The 17,637-nt window shown below is 48.0% G+C and overlaps 1 protein-coding gene and 1 long non-coding RNA gene across 2 annotated transcripts in view; one reads left to right on the plus strand and one right to left on the minus strand.

Moving 5' to 3' along the window:
• The window catches only part of GDAP1L1 (ganglioside induced differentiation associated protein 1 like 1), a 51,433-nt gene extending 35,779 nt beyond the window's left edge, over positions 1–15,654 (minus strand). The window contains exon 1 of the mRNA XM_082226359.1: positions 15,140–15,654. Coding sequence (XP_082082485.1) covers positions 15,140–15,319 — 180 coding nt within the window. The 5' untranslated portion in view covers positions 15,320–15,654. The remainder of the gene's footprint in view (positions 1–15,139) is intronic.
• On the plus strand, positions 6,456–9,434 carry LOC309534443. Its single transcript, XR_014220730.1, has 3 exons — positions 6,456–6,592; positions 7,980–8,127; positions 9,139–9,434. It is a non-coding gene; the product is annotated as an uncharacterized lncRNA (long non-coding RNA).
• Positions 15,655–17,637: the final 1,983 nt, after the last annotated feature.

A 17,637-nucleotide genomic window follows, 5' to 3' on the forward strand; every position in this document is an offset into this window, starting at 1 on the left:
GCGCCAACAGTGTGGGCGTGCGCTGCGGCGACAGTGGACCTGGAGGCGGTGCGACAAGCGTTGCAGAATGACTCTTTCGCGCAAGCAAAGATGGCTGAGATGCGAAGGGGCACGGCAGCGACCAACGGGTTCCAGCTGAGAGATGGATTGCTCATCCGCAAAGGGGCCATCTACGTGCCGGGAGACGAACTTCGCGCCAAGGTACTGCATCAGCTGCACGACGCGCCCACTGCCGGGCACTTTGGCAAGGAGAAGACGGTGGAATTAGTCGCCAGGGATTTCTGGTGGCCCGGAATGAGAGGGGAGGTCGCGGACTACGTGGCGAGGTGCGACACCTGCCAGAGGGCCAAACCAGTGCACAGACCGCCGGCCGGACTGTTGGAACCGCTGCAAACTCCGGTCGAGCCATGGGAGAGAGTCGCCCTGGACTTCGTCACGGATCTGCCCAGCTCGAGGGGCAAGACGGCCGTACTGGTGGTGGTGGACTTGTTCTCCAAGATGGCGCATTTCATCCCGTGTGCGAAGGTGGCCACGGCGGAACAAACCGCCAAACTGTTCATAGACCACGTGTTCAAGGTTCACGGTCTGCCACGGTCTATTCTGTCCGACCGCGGGCGGCAGTTCATCTCGAACTTCTGGCAGAAGCTGATGGGCTTCCTAAACGTCAAGATCAACCTGGCGTCGGCGAGACACCCGCAGACCAACGGGCAAGCGGAGCGGGTCAATGCCATCATGCAGCAGTACCTGAGATGCTATGCGAATCAACAGCCTGCGACGTGGGTGGATTACCTGCCGCTCGCCGAGTTCGCCTACAACAACACGAAGCACGTGTCCACGGGGGTCACGCCGTTCTTCGCCAACAACGGGAGGCACCCCAGAACCTTCCCAGGACTGGAAAGACTGGTGGAGGGGGAGCCGCAGACAGCAGATGCGTTCGCGTCGGAGTTGCAAGAGGTTCACGATCAGCTGCGGCGGCACCTGGAGCTGGCCAAACACGCATACAAGGTGCAGGCAGACAAACACAGAAGGGTTGGCGAAGAGATCCAGGTGGGAGACTGGGTCTGGTTAGCAGCCCACGCAGTGCCGGCCAGGTCGTTGGCCAAGAAGAAACTAGGGCATAAGCAACTGGGGCCCTACCAAGTCGAAGAGCAGGTCAACCCGGTGGCTTTCAGGCTGGCGCTTCCGGAGGGTTCCAGAATGCATCCGGTGTTCCACAGATCGGTGCTCACTCCCTACAAGGCACCGCACAGGTTTCAGGAACCCGGCACGGCGCCGAGTCCGCTCCGAGAGGGAACCAGGCAACGGGGAGTGGCACAGGAGGTGCGCCTCAACGAAGTCACGGAGATTTTGGACTCCAGATGGGGGGAAGAGGGGGTAGAATACCTTCTCGCTAAGGAGGGCACCCCGGCCAATGCCAACAGCTGGGTGCCGGGCTACGCTCTAGATGAACCTCTGCTCAAGGAAGAGTTTCATGCCCTCTTTCCCCATAGGCCAATGCCGGCGGACTTTTTCGACGACTGGCTTTTCACGCCCACGCTTTCAGCCAGCACGTTCCGGGGGTTCGACTCGGATGAGGAACCGACACGAGACGCCCGTTCCCCGGAGGGGTCACCCTCGGGATCTGCCTCAGAACCCTCGTATTGGTGGGATGATCGACCAGAGGAGCAGTGGCGCAGGAAGTGGCTGGAGGGTCCAGGACGAGCTACGCCTACAGAACGAAGCGAGGGAGAGACCGACATGGACTTTTTCGGGGACAACCAGGGTCTCGAGCACGGCGGCACGGAGATGGAAGCAGAGGTGACCGTCGTTGACGAGAGCAGGGAGGAAGAACCGGGAGTCTGCGGATGGAGGCCGGCCACGGGAAGCAAACTGTACCCGACATTCGTCCCTTTGACACTGCAGCACCCAGTTCCCGCACCGGAGGGAGGGGAGGGGGGAAGGGGGGGCTTTGAGGGGGGGATGGATGTCAGGGGTTCAGGAGCAGAGGCGAGGGCAAGGGAGGAAACAGAGAGCGAGGGGGAGGAGGCAGAAGAAAGGATGAGTGACGACGACGACCCGAGATCTCCGAGTCTGTCCAGTGAATCAGAAGATTCACAAAGAGGAGCACCAGTGGCAAGGGCAAGGGGGGAGACTAGGGGGACACCCCAGGAAGAAAGAGCCAGAGGGGACTCAGAGGGGAGCAGTTGGAGATCGGGACCTACGTCACCGCCAGAGAGTAGGGAAGAGGAAGAGCGCCTGGGAACTAGCGCTGGCAGCTCACAACAGGAGGGAGGGCACGAGTCAGGAGTGGCCACACCTTCATCGGGGAGCGAAGTGACGGTTAGACGGAAAGTGGAAGGTTGGGCGCGCGCGCCAAGTTCAAATGCACAGGAAGGTGGCACAGTAGGCAGCCCGGAAAGAGAGCCAGGTCCTAAAGCCCGGCGCAAGGAGACAGGGGAGTCAGGGGGGTCAGCGTCAGAAGAATCCCGGAAGGGAGAGACCCAGGGGGGCAGAGGGACCCAGAGGAGAACTGTCAGGCGGAAAAGGTGGAGCAGGGCTAGGATATTAAGTTGGTGCGCAAGGGGCGGAGACTCAGAAGGAGCTTCGCCGACCTAAGCATAAGGCGTAGGGTTGCACGCAGCAGCTCAAGAATGGAGACTGTAACTCAATAAAGACTTTTAATCAACAACCGCTGGCTAGCGTGATCCTCTGTGAGCTAGGATCTGGAAGTAACCCTGACAATAATCAACACAAACAATGATGCAATTTTTAGCAAAAGGAGAAAAAAGTCATTTCAACTCAGCCGCTATAGAGAAAATTAAGCTTGTTATGAAGCTAGTATTATTCAGATTTTTCTGCAGATAGGAGAGGAATAAGCTAGCCTAGAGACAAAGGGTTATATTCAGCATAGCACTAACGTTAAGGTTCCATTAGTGCAGGGATTTTCCTTGTGTGACAGAACCTTCTCTCACTCTCCTCACCCCATGCACCCCCTAAATCTGTTCCAGGGGTTCTCCCAACCCTTCAGAGCAGATCTGAAGATGGCACAGGTCATGTATGTGGGGAGGAGAGAAGAGAATTACATTGGCGGGAATCCTTGCAATGACTTCTACTATTGTAATGATTTAGGTGAATGGGGATCAAAGGTTTTGAAAATGCTTTGAGAAAGCTCTCTTCTAGGGTGGTCATCCGTGGCAGCCAACAGGGCAGAGCTGGGCATGATGGCATCACAGAGACAGAGTGGGGGGTCAGTAGGGAGGGCAGTGCAGTGGAAGGAGTGTCAAATTAGCTCTGCCACTGTGCCCACACTGCCCCAACCTCTCCATCACTTTCCTCCTCTTCCTCTCCGTTACCAGCAAGTGACCTCTGTGCTGGGAAGCCAAAAATGGCATCCCACTCCACGAGCTGCTATTGGTGGCCCCATGCAGAGGACAATCCTTTATTTATAAGGGCTATCAGAGGACGGTCCTTTCCTTTGAAGGGCTGTCTGGTTGGTCCACATCCAGTTTAGAGATAAAGAACCATAATAGCAAGGGCACTGGAATCACCCATTAGTACCTGGGTACCAGACTGAGGAAGCACACAGGTCACCCAGCCACAGCCCCACAGCCTTCCCCACTATGGCAAGAGGTATTTTATTTCCATTTAAATTGTCGTCGTTATTTCTATATTGGCACCAAGACCTGGCAGAGAGGGAGGTGCCATTTTGTGGATCGCCTCAGGTGCCAAAATGTCTTGGGCTGGTTCTGGATGGGTGGTTCTAAAAGAGAATGCTCCCCCAAGACCAAAATTCCTACAGTGGATAATTAGTGCACTGAGGTGAAGGCACCAGGTTGAGATATTCTAAATGCATAGATGGCTCTCAGTAAGAAAAGTGTGGAGAGGAGAAGGGTTTGTAGATGAGATGTGCAAGGAATTGAATATAATAATAATAATAATAATAATAATAATAATAATAATAATAATAATAATTTTTATTTATTTATACCCCGCCCATCTGGCTGAGTTTCCCCAGCCACTCTGGGCGGCTCCAATCAAGTGTTAAAAACAGTACAGCGTTACATATTAAAAACTTCCCTGAACAGGGCTGCCTTAAGAGCAAGTACCTTGCTGAGAGCCAAATTCACTCTGTTTAATGCCTTCATCACACCAAAGGGATTGGCTCTTTCCGTTTCCTGAGCTGTTTTTATTCCAACCATGGCTGGTTTGCTGCCTTTAGCTGACAAAAGCCAGAAATGTGCTTAAGACCCTTAAGCTTCCATCTGATTGGATTGACGGCCTCAATGCCAGATTATCTAGCTGCAGGACAGTGAGAGAGGCAGTTACTTTGGCTTAGCCGGATGGTGAATCCCTCCAGCAGGTGCCTGAATCTGCTGAGCGAAGGAAGATATAGCATGCAGTCCTTCATCGCCCACGCTGCTCAGAGGGAGGGATAGGAAGCACAACTTGGCTGCCTCAGCAAGACCCCTCCTCCCGCTCCCTCCGCTTGCGTATATAAGAGTCAGAGAGTCACTAGCACATGGGTAGGCAAACTAAGGCCCAATCGCGTTCTAAATCGAGCCTGTGGACGGTCTGGGAATAAGTGTGATTTTACATGAATCGAATGTGTGCTTTAATTTACAGTGGTGCCTCACAAGACGAAATTAATTCGTTCCGCGAGTCTTTTCGTGTTGCGATGTTTTTCGTCTTGCGAAGCACGGTCCGTCACAACTGCGCCTCTTCAAGCGGCTTTAAGAAAAAAGCGAACAAACTCGCAAGACATTTTCGTCTTGCGAAGCAAGCCCATAGGGAAATTCGTCTAGCGAAGCAACGCAAAAACCGAAAAACCCTTTCGTCTAGCGAGTTTTTCGTCTTGCGAGGCATTCGTCTTGCGGGGCACCACTGTAAATTGCATCTCTAGATTATTTGTAGGGCATAGGAATTTGTTCTTTTCCCCCTTCAAAATATAGTCCGTCCCCCCACAAGGTCTGAGGGACAGTGGAGAAAGTTTGCTGACCCCTGCACTAGCAAGAGCAAGCACAACTCAGCAGTGGCGTAGTGTGGGGGGTGCGGGGGGGGCGGCCGCACCGGGCGCAACATCTGGGGGTTAGGGTTAGGGGACGCAAATCCACGGGTTAGGGGGCGCAAATCCACGGGTTAAGGGGCGCAAATTACTTGCCTTGCCCCGGGTGCTGACAACCCACGCTACGCCACTGCAACTCAGGCTTTCTGACTTGAGGATGCTGTCCAATTTCACAGTGTTGGCCTAAAACATTTCGCTGCCCAACGCAAAAGGACACAGTGGTCGTCTCCATTCTTCGCACAGAAGTTCATTAGATTGGCAATTGTACCTGGCAACAGGACAGCATCTTACACCACACCTGAGGGCAGCAGGCTAGTTAAGGGTATGCCACGATAGCCTGTGCACTGATCTCCATCAGAAGAGAGTGGCCAGCAACTCAGGAGGAAGCTCAAAGTTAATGAGCTTTTTTTTGGTTAATCCTCTCAAAAGAGGACATTACAGCAGGCTTTGGTTACTGGGGCAGGTTTCTCTGGGGGGAGTGGGCAGAACCTCAGTTAATTGAGTATTTTCAATGCTTTTTAGAATTTTTGTGGATCTGATTTAGTAATTTTTGTCCGTCCCCAACTTGGCAACGCCCATGGAAAGATATGCACGTCCTGATTTAAAATCTCTGCTGGGGTGAAGAACCCACAATCCCTCAACACAACTGACTGCCAACCAATGGAATAAGTGGTGTTTGCTGTTTAAAATGTACTACAGCTCATTCCTTCCCACCCCCTCACATCAAGCGCTGCAGCAAAAGCTGCATTATTTTGGTGCTGTTGGTTTCTCACAGCTCTCGAGGCACACAGAACAAAAAGCCAATTATGGGGAGTTGAACGAAAGGTAATGAACCGAAAGAGACGAGCCTGAAAGCACCGTTTGGGCAGAGCACTTTGCACACAACCCGGCGACACCACTGGTTTCAGACCTGCATTGGCCACAGGCATGTTTGGAAACATAACAGCGTAATACAGTGGTACCTCGGGTTACATACGCTTCAGGTTACATACGCTTCAGGTTACAGACTCCGCTAACCCAGAAATAGTACCTCGGGTTAAGAACTTTGCTTCAGGATGAGAACAGAAATCGTGCAGCGGTGGCACAGCGGCAGCAGGAGGCCCCATTAGCTAAAGTGGTGCTTCAGGTTAAGAACAGACCTCCGGAACGAATTAAGTACTTAACCTGAGGTACCACTGTATTGGCTTTCCCATTTATTCTGGAGGGAAAGCTCATCAAAACACAGGCTGACTATATTTTGTCTTTTCTGAATCTTCAAACATTTAGCTTCACTGGATGAGTTCTAGTGCTACAAGAAATGGAGAAAAACCTCCTTCTATCCACTTTCTCCACACTGTGCAAAACTTTATATACCTCTATCATGTTTCCTCTTGCTCACTCTACACTTTGAAAATGCTGATGTGTTAACGCCAGTCAAGAGGAAGCCCCTTTCAGGCCTGAGAGAGGACTTAAACCCTCCAAGATATGTAAGGAAGGGCCAGTTCAGATAGGAAGCAGAAATGTGATTCTCATTTCATGTACGCATCTCATTTGATACGCTGAAAAAAGCAGGTAATTATCACGGGGAGATTTTCCTCCTCCTGTGGGCAATTTGTATCTCCCTGGGGAAAACACACGTGTCTCACACTCTGGCACTTCAACTGTGCTGCAGAAGCACAGCTGGAGGATGCGTGAGCCACAAAAGCTATCACTCATATATTATAAGGCTGAAACTAACTGTGGAGTCACCTCACAGCTTCACGACACAATTTGCCGGTTAATATGTTATTGATAGCCCTGGGGGGCGGGGAGCCAGTCAAATGGATGGGGAGGGAAAGAGATCTACTTCTTCTGAGTATGAAGGCTCAAAAGCCCTACAGATATGGAAAAGGCATACATTGGAACTGGACTTCATAAAGCGGTCAGTTGGGGAGTGTGAACACACACCCCTTACACCATCGGGCTCCAATGAGACCTTCTAGTGGGTAGGGGCATTTATTCTGTATAACTTCCCCCATTTTGTATCAGTACAGTGGTACCTCGGGTTACATACGCTTCAGGTTACATATGCTTCAGGTTACACACTCCACTAACCCAGAAATAGTGCTTCAGGTTAAGAACTTTGCTTCAGGATAAGAACAGAAATCGGGCTCCGGCGGCGCGGCAGCAGCAGGAGGCCCCATTAGCTAAAGTGGTGCTTCAGGTTAAGAACAGTTTCAGGTTAAGAACGGACCTCTGGAACAAATTAAGTACTTAACTCGAGGTACCACTGTAGTTCTCATCTGTCTATATCGGGTGCCTTTTAAGACACGGGAAATCAAGAGACACACTACTAACATTTAAAAAAATAAAGTAAAATCCTACAGCACAAATACAAATAGCATCAGTACTGCCATTACCAGGGCTGGCCCAAGGCATTTTGGCACCTGAGGAGAACCACTAAATGTGTATCCTGCCAGGGAAGAAGAGGACAGTGAAGTTCTGCATCAGGAATGGAGTGGGGGGAAAAAGATCAACATCAGGAACGGGGTGGGGGGTGGGGGGAGGACACCAGCAATGCGTCTATTCACTGAGAGACTGCCGTGGTGGCAGGTTTAGGTGGTAGGCTGTCGAGGAGGCTGCAGATCCGGCCTCCAAGGGCTATGCTGTAGCTGCTGCTGACACTGTGGTGGCAGCAGTGGGTGATGCATCCCTTGGAAGCTGGGTTTGCCACCCCTGTGGATCCTGCCACCTGAGGCGATCACCTTATCTTTCCTCATTGGTGGGCCAGCCCTCACTACTACTTCTACTACTGTTATTGTTGCTATTGAACACCACAAATTTTCTAAGTTCTGTGTATCTATTATAAGGTTAACCCGCAAGCTTACAATCTAATACAAAAGGAAAGCAGAAAGCAAGCATTGTAGCAGCTGCTCTTTTACTGAAACAGGGAGGGTGATATTGGTCTCCCTCTTGCCAGGATGTTGTTGCTGAGAGGCAAAGGGTGCAGCCCTAGGCCTCTTGGCTGGCAGCAGAGATCAGAGCATGACCTCCCCTCAGGCTTCTTCAGTCCCAGGGATCTACCATGGTATTAAGTTACAACTCGGATATTACAGAGCACAAGAATGGTACATAAATCACAATGCACTCCAACTGTCAACAGCTGCAACATAAATCTGTCTGTCAGCTAGAGGCACTGCATTTGTGGTGATTCTGTTCCTACCAGGTAGGCAGTGCACAGAAGGTGATGGAAACTTGAGGATCTCTGCTCCACCTCATGATGGGTTCTATCCTGCCCTTTGTGCTGTTCAAAACACCTACTTCAATGTAGTCACAGGATTTCAAGTGGCATATTATGACACCCAGCTCTGCTTCTCCTTTTCATCTGAATTGGATGAAATGCTAAACCAGTGTCTAGTGATGGACTGGATGAGAACAAATAAAGGTCACATCTGCACACCACACATTTAAAGCATGTGGCTTCTCTCTAAGAATCCCGAGAGCTGTAGTTTTGAAGGGACAGGATACAGAGGTGCAATTCCCAGCACCCTTAATGAACAAAGTTTCCCAGGATTCTCATGTGCTTTAAATGTATGGTTTGGATGTGACCAAAGTGAGAATCAAAATAAAAGAGAATAACTGAATGTAGGTGAGGAGGCAACTGACTCTGGAGTAGTGATAAGCAAGGCTCCCTGATCTCTATCTAGAATAGGCCCACCTAATAAAGGCTAATCTGGCCTTGGTCTTGAATTAGATTACTTTAAGATCAGGCTCATATCATAATCCAGGTCTTGTCATGTCCCTGAAGTAACAGGGGACATGAAGAGGTCTGGATGCCTCACCTCCCTAATATTCTTATAAGCTGCCCTCCACCGGAGAAGATAATGAGGCAGGAAGGCCTCTCAACCTTGTGCCACCGTCCCCTAAACTTGCATGATGGAGAAAATGAAAAGAATGTTGCAATGCATGTGACAGACATATTCTTTGATTCAAGCCAGCATTTCACTGTGCCCTGGGTTAGTCGCAGCTGAGTCCATCCCAGGACATATGCTAGGCTGTGGAAGACATTATGTCATCAGCAGTTTTATTTTCAGTTCCTTTCCTAATGATCCCCAGCATGAAATTTTCCTTTTTCACAGCTGCTATGAAAACACCACAACAGTGCTGCATGAGGAGGCCTAAGAGGAGAAAGTAGGAGACAGGTGATGATGACCACATCAGGGCCAGCTCCAATTGGATTTTCCATTTCCTGCTCCTCCTCATGCGAATGATTGATTGCTAATATTTCTATGCTGCATTTCATCCACATGAACCGCAAAGTGGCTTACAAACAATAAATAACAATAACAGAGCACCGCAAATACAACATAAACCAGATAGAATAATTACCAAGCCATCAGTAAAATCATTACAATCTATAAAACACTGTTAAGAAAACAACTGCAAAAATAAGCTACACAGCACAGTCATAGGATTCACTAAGTACTACAACAGTAATGATGTAGAAAACAATCTTAACATTAACAAAATTGCAACCAAATAAAAAATAAATAAATAAGACTAACCACTGTTCAATTCATGCACACACTCTTCCTACCGCCATGACTCGTAATCTTCCACTCAACTGTCCTGTGGGAAGCATTCTTGGAATAGGAGGCAGGCAAGCAAAAACCACTTCAAGGCCTTCTCAGGCCAGTCTTCTCTCCCACTCCTGCAATGGCTGTTGGTGTCCATTGGGACTAGTAAGGTAGAAGGCAAGGAAACCAACAGTAAGTGGAGGCAGAGCCAATGAAAGGCAGTGCCACCCCCTGGAAATAAAGAAAGCAGGCAGGTGGGGACTGACTGACTGAAGTCTGTGCCCCAATTGCCCTTATTGACCAGGATCCACTGCACCCCTGTGAGAAGGATCCGTGCATATTTAAAAAAGATGTAAGTCAATGTTACTTCTCCACCTTAGAACTAGTCCTATCCTCAGGGCCTACGAGGTCATTAGGCAGGGTGAGGCCACCACCTCAGGTGTCAGAAGACCCTGAGGTGGCACCACTTGAGGTGAAATGGGAAGCGCTTGCCCTGTCATTGCTGTTGTCACCTGCGCCACCCACCACCTCTGGCCACCTCAGCGCTGATTTCCAACAAGATCTTGCCGAACTCGCACAAGAACTTGCAGAGTGTATGAGATCTCGCCTGAAATGGGTGCGATCTTGCCCAAAATTGGCACTGACACTGGTGTGGCAGAGGTGGTAGGGCAGGTAGCTGTGGCAGACAGGACAGCACTTCTCGTTTCGCCTCAAGCGGTGAAATGGGACGTGCCGCCGCCGCCTATCCTGGAAAGCAGGATAGAAATAGTTGTAATAAATACAGGCCAAAATAGAAATTACACTTCAAACATGTGAAACAGTCTCCTGAGACGGAATGAAATTCCAGTGACTGCAACTCTGCGAGAGGCATTGTTTCTAAGCTTCTGAACATAGATTCAGGAGCTCCATCTAAAGAGTTAAAAACAGCACGCATTGTGCAGGAGGCTAACAAGCAACACTTAATATCACATTATGTTCTTAAAATTCCAGCCTGCTAAAACGAAATAATAAATATGTTTACAAGAGAACCCCTAAAACAAAATTAGCCATATGAGATTAGCATTTAATTTATACATGGGGCTGTCAATTTAGATTATAATGAAATGTAAACAAGGCAAACAAACTAATTAAACAAAGAGGTGGCAATTGCCCCCCAAAAGTGATACTTATATCCAATATGCATGCTTGTGTTATCCACATCCAGTCAATGAGCTGTGAACTTCACAGCCACAAATGGAAGTCAACAGAACTCATGAAAAGGTTTATGCTGATCCCACCATCAGCTGAGGTGCTTCCCAATCAAAGGCCTGGTCATTCCTTTTAACAATACTGGCAGTAGATTTAGGACAGTCAAAAGAAAGGGATTCTTCACACAGTATAACATTGAATTATGGAATAATGACAACAACAGCAACAACCACCACCACCAGTCCTTCACCAACAGGTCCCAGGGTGGGTTACAACAATTTAAAATTTAGAATTAAGTTAAATCAGGAATAGGGTGGGCCCTGAAAACACACATCTCAGTTGTCAAAGTCCAGGGTAAAGAGGGGTGTATTCAGTATTCACTGAAAGCAGTATAGTGAACAAATCAGACACACCTCTGTAATGAGGGAATTCCACAATTTAGGGGTTGCCACAGAGAAGGACCTCTCCAGGACACCCCCCCAAAAAAAAACTTCTGTAGGGTGATGCAAGGTGTGGTGATAGCTGCTAGCTTTAGAAGATTTTGAAAGGGGAGCAAACAAATTCACAAAGAAGGTTATTAGCCACAACAGCTTAAATTAGCTGTTGCCAGCTTGATGGTCTTCAGTTATTTTGGACTACATGGCTGTGCTGGCCAAGGTTGGTGGGAGTTGTAGTGCAAAGTAGCTGGAGGGCACTAGGTAGGGCTGCCATATGTCTGGAATTTCCTGGACATAACCGGGATTCAGCCACTGGAAACTGTGTCTGGACGGAAATTGCTTAAATGTCTGGGAAGATCCGGATGTTAGGCAGCACATATCGGAAGTGTAGATTTTGGTGAATTTCCTTAAAAACTTCATTTATTATTATTATTATTATTATTATTATTATTATTAGTTTTGCAACAATGTTGGACAAAACCAGATTTTCACTTTTTGAAATATGGCGACCCTACAATAAGTGAGTGAAGCCTGTCTTAAATGGACTTCTCTGCATACCAGTTGCTAGGTGCCGTACAATGGAGGAAAACTATGGCCTTCATTTCCTGCTTGCAGACTTCTCGGAAGCATCTGCCTGGAAATGGTTCAAAAACAACGACCAGCCTACATCAAGAGTGGGGACCGTCCAGTCCATGGGCCAAATGAGCAAGTGTCCTTCCCTCTCGCTTCCTTCCCATACATACAGGGCTACATTTGTCCTCACATCTATCATGACATGTAGGCCCTGATTCCATCTTTTCCCCACTCCCAGTTTCAATCCTCCTTCTTCCCAGGACTCTGGAACCGTCCTTTATGCTCAGGTAACATCACAGTAACACTGCCACAGATTCGCGGAATGACTGGTAACAGCCAACCTCTCTTTATTACCTATTAGCTTTCAATGAAAGGGAAGGTATCACCAGAGAAGACACCTAAGGAGGACCAAAACTCTTCTGGTCTGAAACTCAAGAGAGAGAAGCGGTTGTGACTTGAAAGTAGGCCTAGCATCCCAGAAGCTGAGGGCCTAGCACTAACCTGTCCAAATTAAGGTGGGTATGCACACACACAATGGAGCATTTCCTTCGCAATCCTTTCAGGAGTAAATAGATTTCTACACATACTTTGGTGTTGTAATTACTGAATGGAGGAAGTTTTGTCTGAAGGTGGGAAATAAATGGTGGAGGAAGTTTTATTTATTGAATGTGGCCTCCAATTTTGGCCCGTGTGTATTTTTCTGTGAATCAGAATGCCAAACATTTTCAGCCAAAACAACTTCCCCTGGGACTACATCTTCATACTTATTTGTTCAACCTAGCTGAAATTTCTTAAAGAAAATTAGGAAATGAAAATCAGGAATGGGCAAGATTTTGCAAAAAGCCTAAATTTCAGACTTTAAAAAATTCACATCACTGTTAATGAATTGACTAGGGAATGTGAAACATGTCATTCATGTGAAATTTATAACCCTGAGTATCACACACTTCCTTTTTAAAAATAAAGGTTCTAGTTCTCTTGAGAAACCCAAAACTGTGTTGCTCATTTCTGCTCAGTTGGGCCCTCAGTTTTAGCCCTCCTTAGCTGTCACAGCTTTCAGTCGTTTCTTTTGTCTTCTAGCTCCCCCCCCCATATGGTTTATAAGTTGTAGCATTCTATCTTTCCTAGACATGTTTTATGCCAGGTAGGAAAATAATATTTTTTAAAAATGGATATTGCATTTACAGAGATAGCAAAAAAAGACTATGATTAATGTTATGGAAGCAAATTTTCATTTGAATATTTTATTCCTCTCACAGAAGTTGTACTTTATGGTTGCAGAATTTAGGGCAGAATTCCAGGTGTCCTGTATATAATTTCTGGAGTATAAGAAAAAAGGTCCAGAGCTTTGTTTTAGAGCCTGTAAGACCATTTATCTCTGGTGTTTTTGGTTTATACAAGAAGTGGAATTGACTCCTTAGTTTGCAGTGTTTTCTCTCTCCTCTATTTGTTGAGAGAAAATTGGCATATTCGTTGTATGCTCTGGCCATGGTACTGAAAGAAAAGGAAGAAAAGCTACAAGTCACTCCCATAGTGACACTCTGATCCACTGTGGCATCTCAGCCCTGTACATGCACTGCTTTCGCAGGCACCAGCCCCTTTGGGTAACAAAGGGAAAGGGGAATTAAATCCTAAAATGTTCTGAATTCATTAGGATTTGAGTTTTGATCCCTTTTCTGATATACAGTAATATAGGGGGTGGAGCTTTTTTGTACATGCATGGAGGCTGAATTCTAATTGCTTCTACAGCAGGGATGAGGAACCTGTGGTCAGATGTTGCTGGACTACAACTCCCATCATCCTTGACCATTGACTTTGCTGGCTGGATGGGAGTTGGTGTCCAACATCATCATGAAGCAGGCATGAGTTCCCCAGCCTTGTGCTGGAGGAATAAAACTATTAGAATGAGGGTGTTCTGCTCTTAAACACACCTTGAATTATTTTTCCTTCTACCCTTTGCCACACTGAGCCTTCCTCATATGCTCTGTTTATGCCCTTGCAACTCCAGATTTCACCAGGAAGCAGGCACATACCTGGGAGTAGTGGGAACCCTTCTTTCTCTGCAATCAACTAAACAACCACAACAGCAAGGTGGGGGGACTTAGATAGGAATGGCACATTTGTGTGCTGTCACTTTAAGGGTTCATTCTGCTGCCCCGTGGAGTCCCATCAATTATGGCAGAGGTGGGGCTAGCACTGGATCAGTTGTAGAAAAGCATGTATGTGTAGCTGTTTAACTGTTTCCTTGCCCAAGCAGAGAGACAAAGGCACAAAGTAAGTCCCTGAATGGGGGTGTTACCAGGAGATAAAATAAAAGGGGAAGAGCTGCGTTAGCTTGTTTCTCAGGGAGAGCAACTAACCTTATGTATGACTCACCTATCCAAAAAGAAAGAGAGCATTTGCCTCCATTCTTCCCTGGTGTTTTTTTTTTTTAGATGGCTGAAATAGATTCCTTCCTTTCCGAAACGTTCCAGATTCCCTGTTGATTGGTGTGGGGTTGCTTTGAGATTACATGTGTACTGGGCCCTTGCTCCACCTAGCTTTCTGCTCCTGGAGAAAAGAGAGGCCCTCACGCCTTGAGGAAACCTGCCCATTCATCATCTTCCCCATGCATAATTCAACCCCCATGTATAATGAATGCTGAAGGAAATGGCTGTGTGTGGATGTATACCTAAGAAAGATAAAGGTCAGATGTGTTTCATCCTTTGTTCACTACTGCCCTGAGCTGCCCAGGGAGCATGCAGACTCTGAGGGTGGGGTGGGGGTGCTGCGACTTGCTCTCAGTTTGAAAGACAAAAGCTGACTCCATCTGTGCACCGACTCCAAGAATCCAGGAACCAGGATTTCAATCCTAGTGCTGCAGTGTCAGAAGTAAATGGATTGTTTGGTACAGGTTCTTCAGAGATGATATGCCCAGTCCAGCCCTACAGAGCATATACAAGGACCCAGATCCATTTATGTCTCCATGCCTTCTCTCCATCGTTACAGGAGACAGATGACCAGGATTCGTTCCCCCCCCTCCCTATGCTTCTCCCTCCCTCCATTCATCCCATCCTTGGCCCACAGAAACCAAGAAGCCTCTCCAAACACAACATGCAAATCTGACCCCCAAACCAGACAGAGGCAGCCAGGGCTCCCCTCCCCCTGCTTGAGACAAATACTGTTGGAAAATGCAGAAATGCAGACACAAAGCACACCTCCGCTGGAGCACACCGCTCCCTCGTGCATCCTCAGGGAAAAGCGACCTGGTCATCCCCATCCCCGCTGCCCGCATGATTGTCAGGAGGGCAACATCCAGGAATTTGCCTTGCCATAATACTGGCTGTCACACAATCCCTCCCTTCCGAGCCCAGCGTAGCGCTTACCTTCTGTGAGCTGAATGACTGGGTCCAATGGTACAAAACCAGCCTGTCCTTGGATCTGAAGGCAGGGTGTGCCGGGTCCTGGTTCGTCTCGTCCTCCATGGATTTGCCTGCATCGTTCTCCAGGGCTGAGATGGGCCACCAGCTGCAGTTGGTGGGAGTAACATTATTGGGAGTCGCCATGACAGCCTGTGCTTATGGAAGAGCCGGAGAAGGAGAGAGCTGCAGCCGCTGTACTATCGGAGCATCACATGGGCTCATGGAAACAGCATCACTCCCGGAGCCAAGGGGGTTCGGTTTCATTACTCACCCCAGATTTGCATGGCGAGCCCAGGGCAGCTGGATCAGAAGCCGCATCTAGCTTGAGGAAGAGAAGGAGTATAGCTCTTTCTCTCTCTCTCTCTCTCTCTCTGTGTGTGTGTGTGTGTGCGCGCGCGCGCGCGCTAAATCACAGCCCCTTTACATCCATGGCAAGCTTGCGAGTGAGGCACATTGCTGCACTGCTCATGCATTGTTCTAAATCACAGACACAACAGAGCGTCGATGCCACCTGACGGCGAACCTGAGACTCCACATGCAACGGGAGACCCTGCATCTTATTAGCAGGAGTGCAGGCTCCTTTATCGGGATGGTTTGTGGAGGGTGCCCGGATAAATCCAGATAAATAGGACTGACAATGAACTCTTAGGGAAGCATGGTTTTGCTTATATGAAGTGTCAGATCCTAGAAATCTGATCTCATTTCCCCTCTCCCTCAACCTCACAGGCAGGTTAGGCAAATTGCCGAGACTTTGTGCTGAAGATGAACGCATTGATGATGGCTTGCTAACTTTTGAACTTAAAACGTTTCGGCTTCCAGCTTCAAGATCTGGTGAAAGAAGGCAGTTTCTAACTGTGGCTAGCCAGAGCCATCATTATTCTCCCTGCAAAGCAAGCCCCCAGCAGCACTAAGGAGGACTGGGGCACAGCTGAAGGAGGGAGAAACCTCATTGAAAACATTTTGCTCAAGGGTCTATCAAATTCTGGACCTCCCATGCCTAACAAATGGCCTGATTTGGGATCTCTCTATTCTGATCCTGAAGAGGTCTTTCCGTCCTGAGCACATATAATCCTATAGGCAAGGTAAAGGGACCCCTGACTGTTAGATCCAGTCGTGGCCGACTCTGGGGTTGCGGTGCTCGTCTCACTTTACTGGCCGAGGGAGCCGGCGTACAGCTTCCGGGTCATGTGACCAGCATGACTAAGCCGCTTCTGGCGAACCAGAGCAGCGCACAGAAACACCATTTAGCTTCCCGCCGGAGTGGTACCTATTTATCTACTTGCACTTTGAGGTGCTTTCGAACTGCTAGGTTGGCAGGACAGGGACCAAGAAACAGGAGCTCACCCCTTCGCGGGGATTTGAACTGCCAACCTTCTGATTGGCAAGTCCTAGGCTTTGTGGTTTAACCCACAGCGCCACCCACGTCCCAATATATAATCCTATACTTATAGCCTTATACTTGGGTGGAAGTTCATGTAAAGAGTCCATCAGGGTCAATACAAATTTGTGGTTTTTTGGTTTTTTTAAAGTGGTTGCTCTTATAAAATGCATAGAAACCAATACCCAGAGAGGACCAAGCTTCCACTTTTTGCCTTCTACATTGCTGGAGGAAGTATATGGATCTTCACAGAAAGCGAAATCCAAAATAGTTGTTTAGAAATGAGTACAGAATTGGAAAGTTGAAAACTGGAGGTTCGGAATCTTAAGTGGAATAGAGTTGGAGTGTTCCATTCAACTAAGTCAATGGAAAGTTGCTTTAGCATCTATAATTAGCGTTTCTTTAGATTTAAAATTGAGATTGAACAAAAATTTATGTTCTGGGTATATTGGACTCCACAGTCTCTTTACAGGAAGGAATTGGCTAGTTCAGATAGAGAATGGTGATGATGATGATAATAATAATAATAATAAATTATACCCCGCCCACCTAGTTGGGTTTCCCCAGCCACTCTTGGTGGCTCCCAACAGAATATTAATAATATGGTGATGTAATGCATTTGAAGCATATGGTGTAGGCATATCCTGTAGTGTCTTGTTTCTGATCAGAAAGTACAGTTGTACCTTGGAAGTCGAATGAAATCCATTCCGGAAGTCCGTTCGACTTCCAAAACCAAATTGCGGCTTCTGATTGGCTGCAGGAAGCTCCTACAGACAATCAGAAGCCTCAGAATCCCCGTTGGATGTTCGGGTTCCAAACGTTCACAAACCGGAACAATCACTTCCAGGTTTGAGGCATTTGGGAGCCAAAACATCCAAGTTCCAGGGCGTTTGGGATCCAAGGTACGACTGTATTGCCGTTGCTTTGGAGAAATCTTTGTGGATATTTACTCCCTTCTCTGGCTATGCTAGCAGGAGTTAGTGGAAGTTTACAAAGCCCTAAGCAAATTCGATTCACCTGAGTCCTTATGCTGCACCTCAATCTTTGGCATCTTCTGATGGGGCACTTTTGCTAATCCCCCATG

This window comes from Podarcis vaucheri (assembly GCF_965113315.1).
Source record: "Podarcis vaucheri genome assembly, chromosome: 6".
Taxonomy (NCBI): Eukaryota; Metazoa; Chordata; class Lepidosauria; order Squamata; family Lacertidae; genus Podarcis; species Podarcis vaucheri.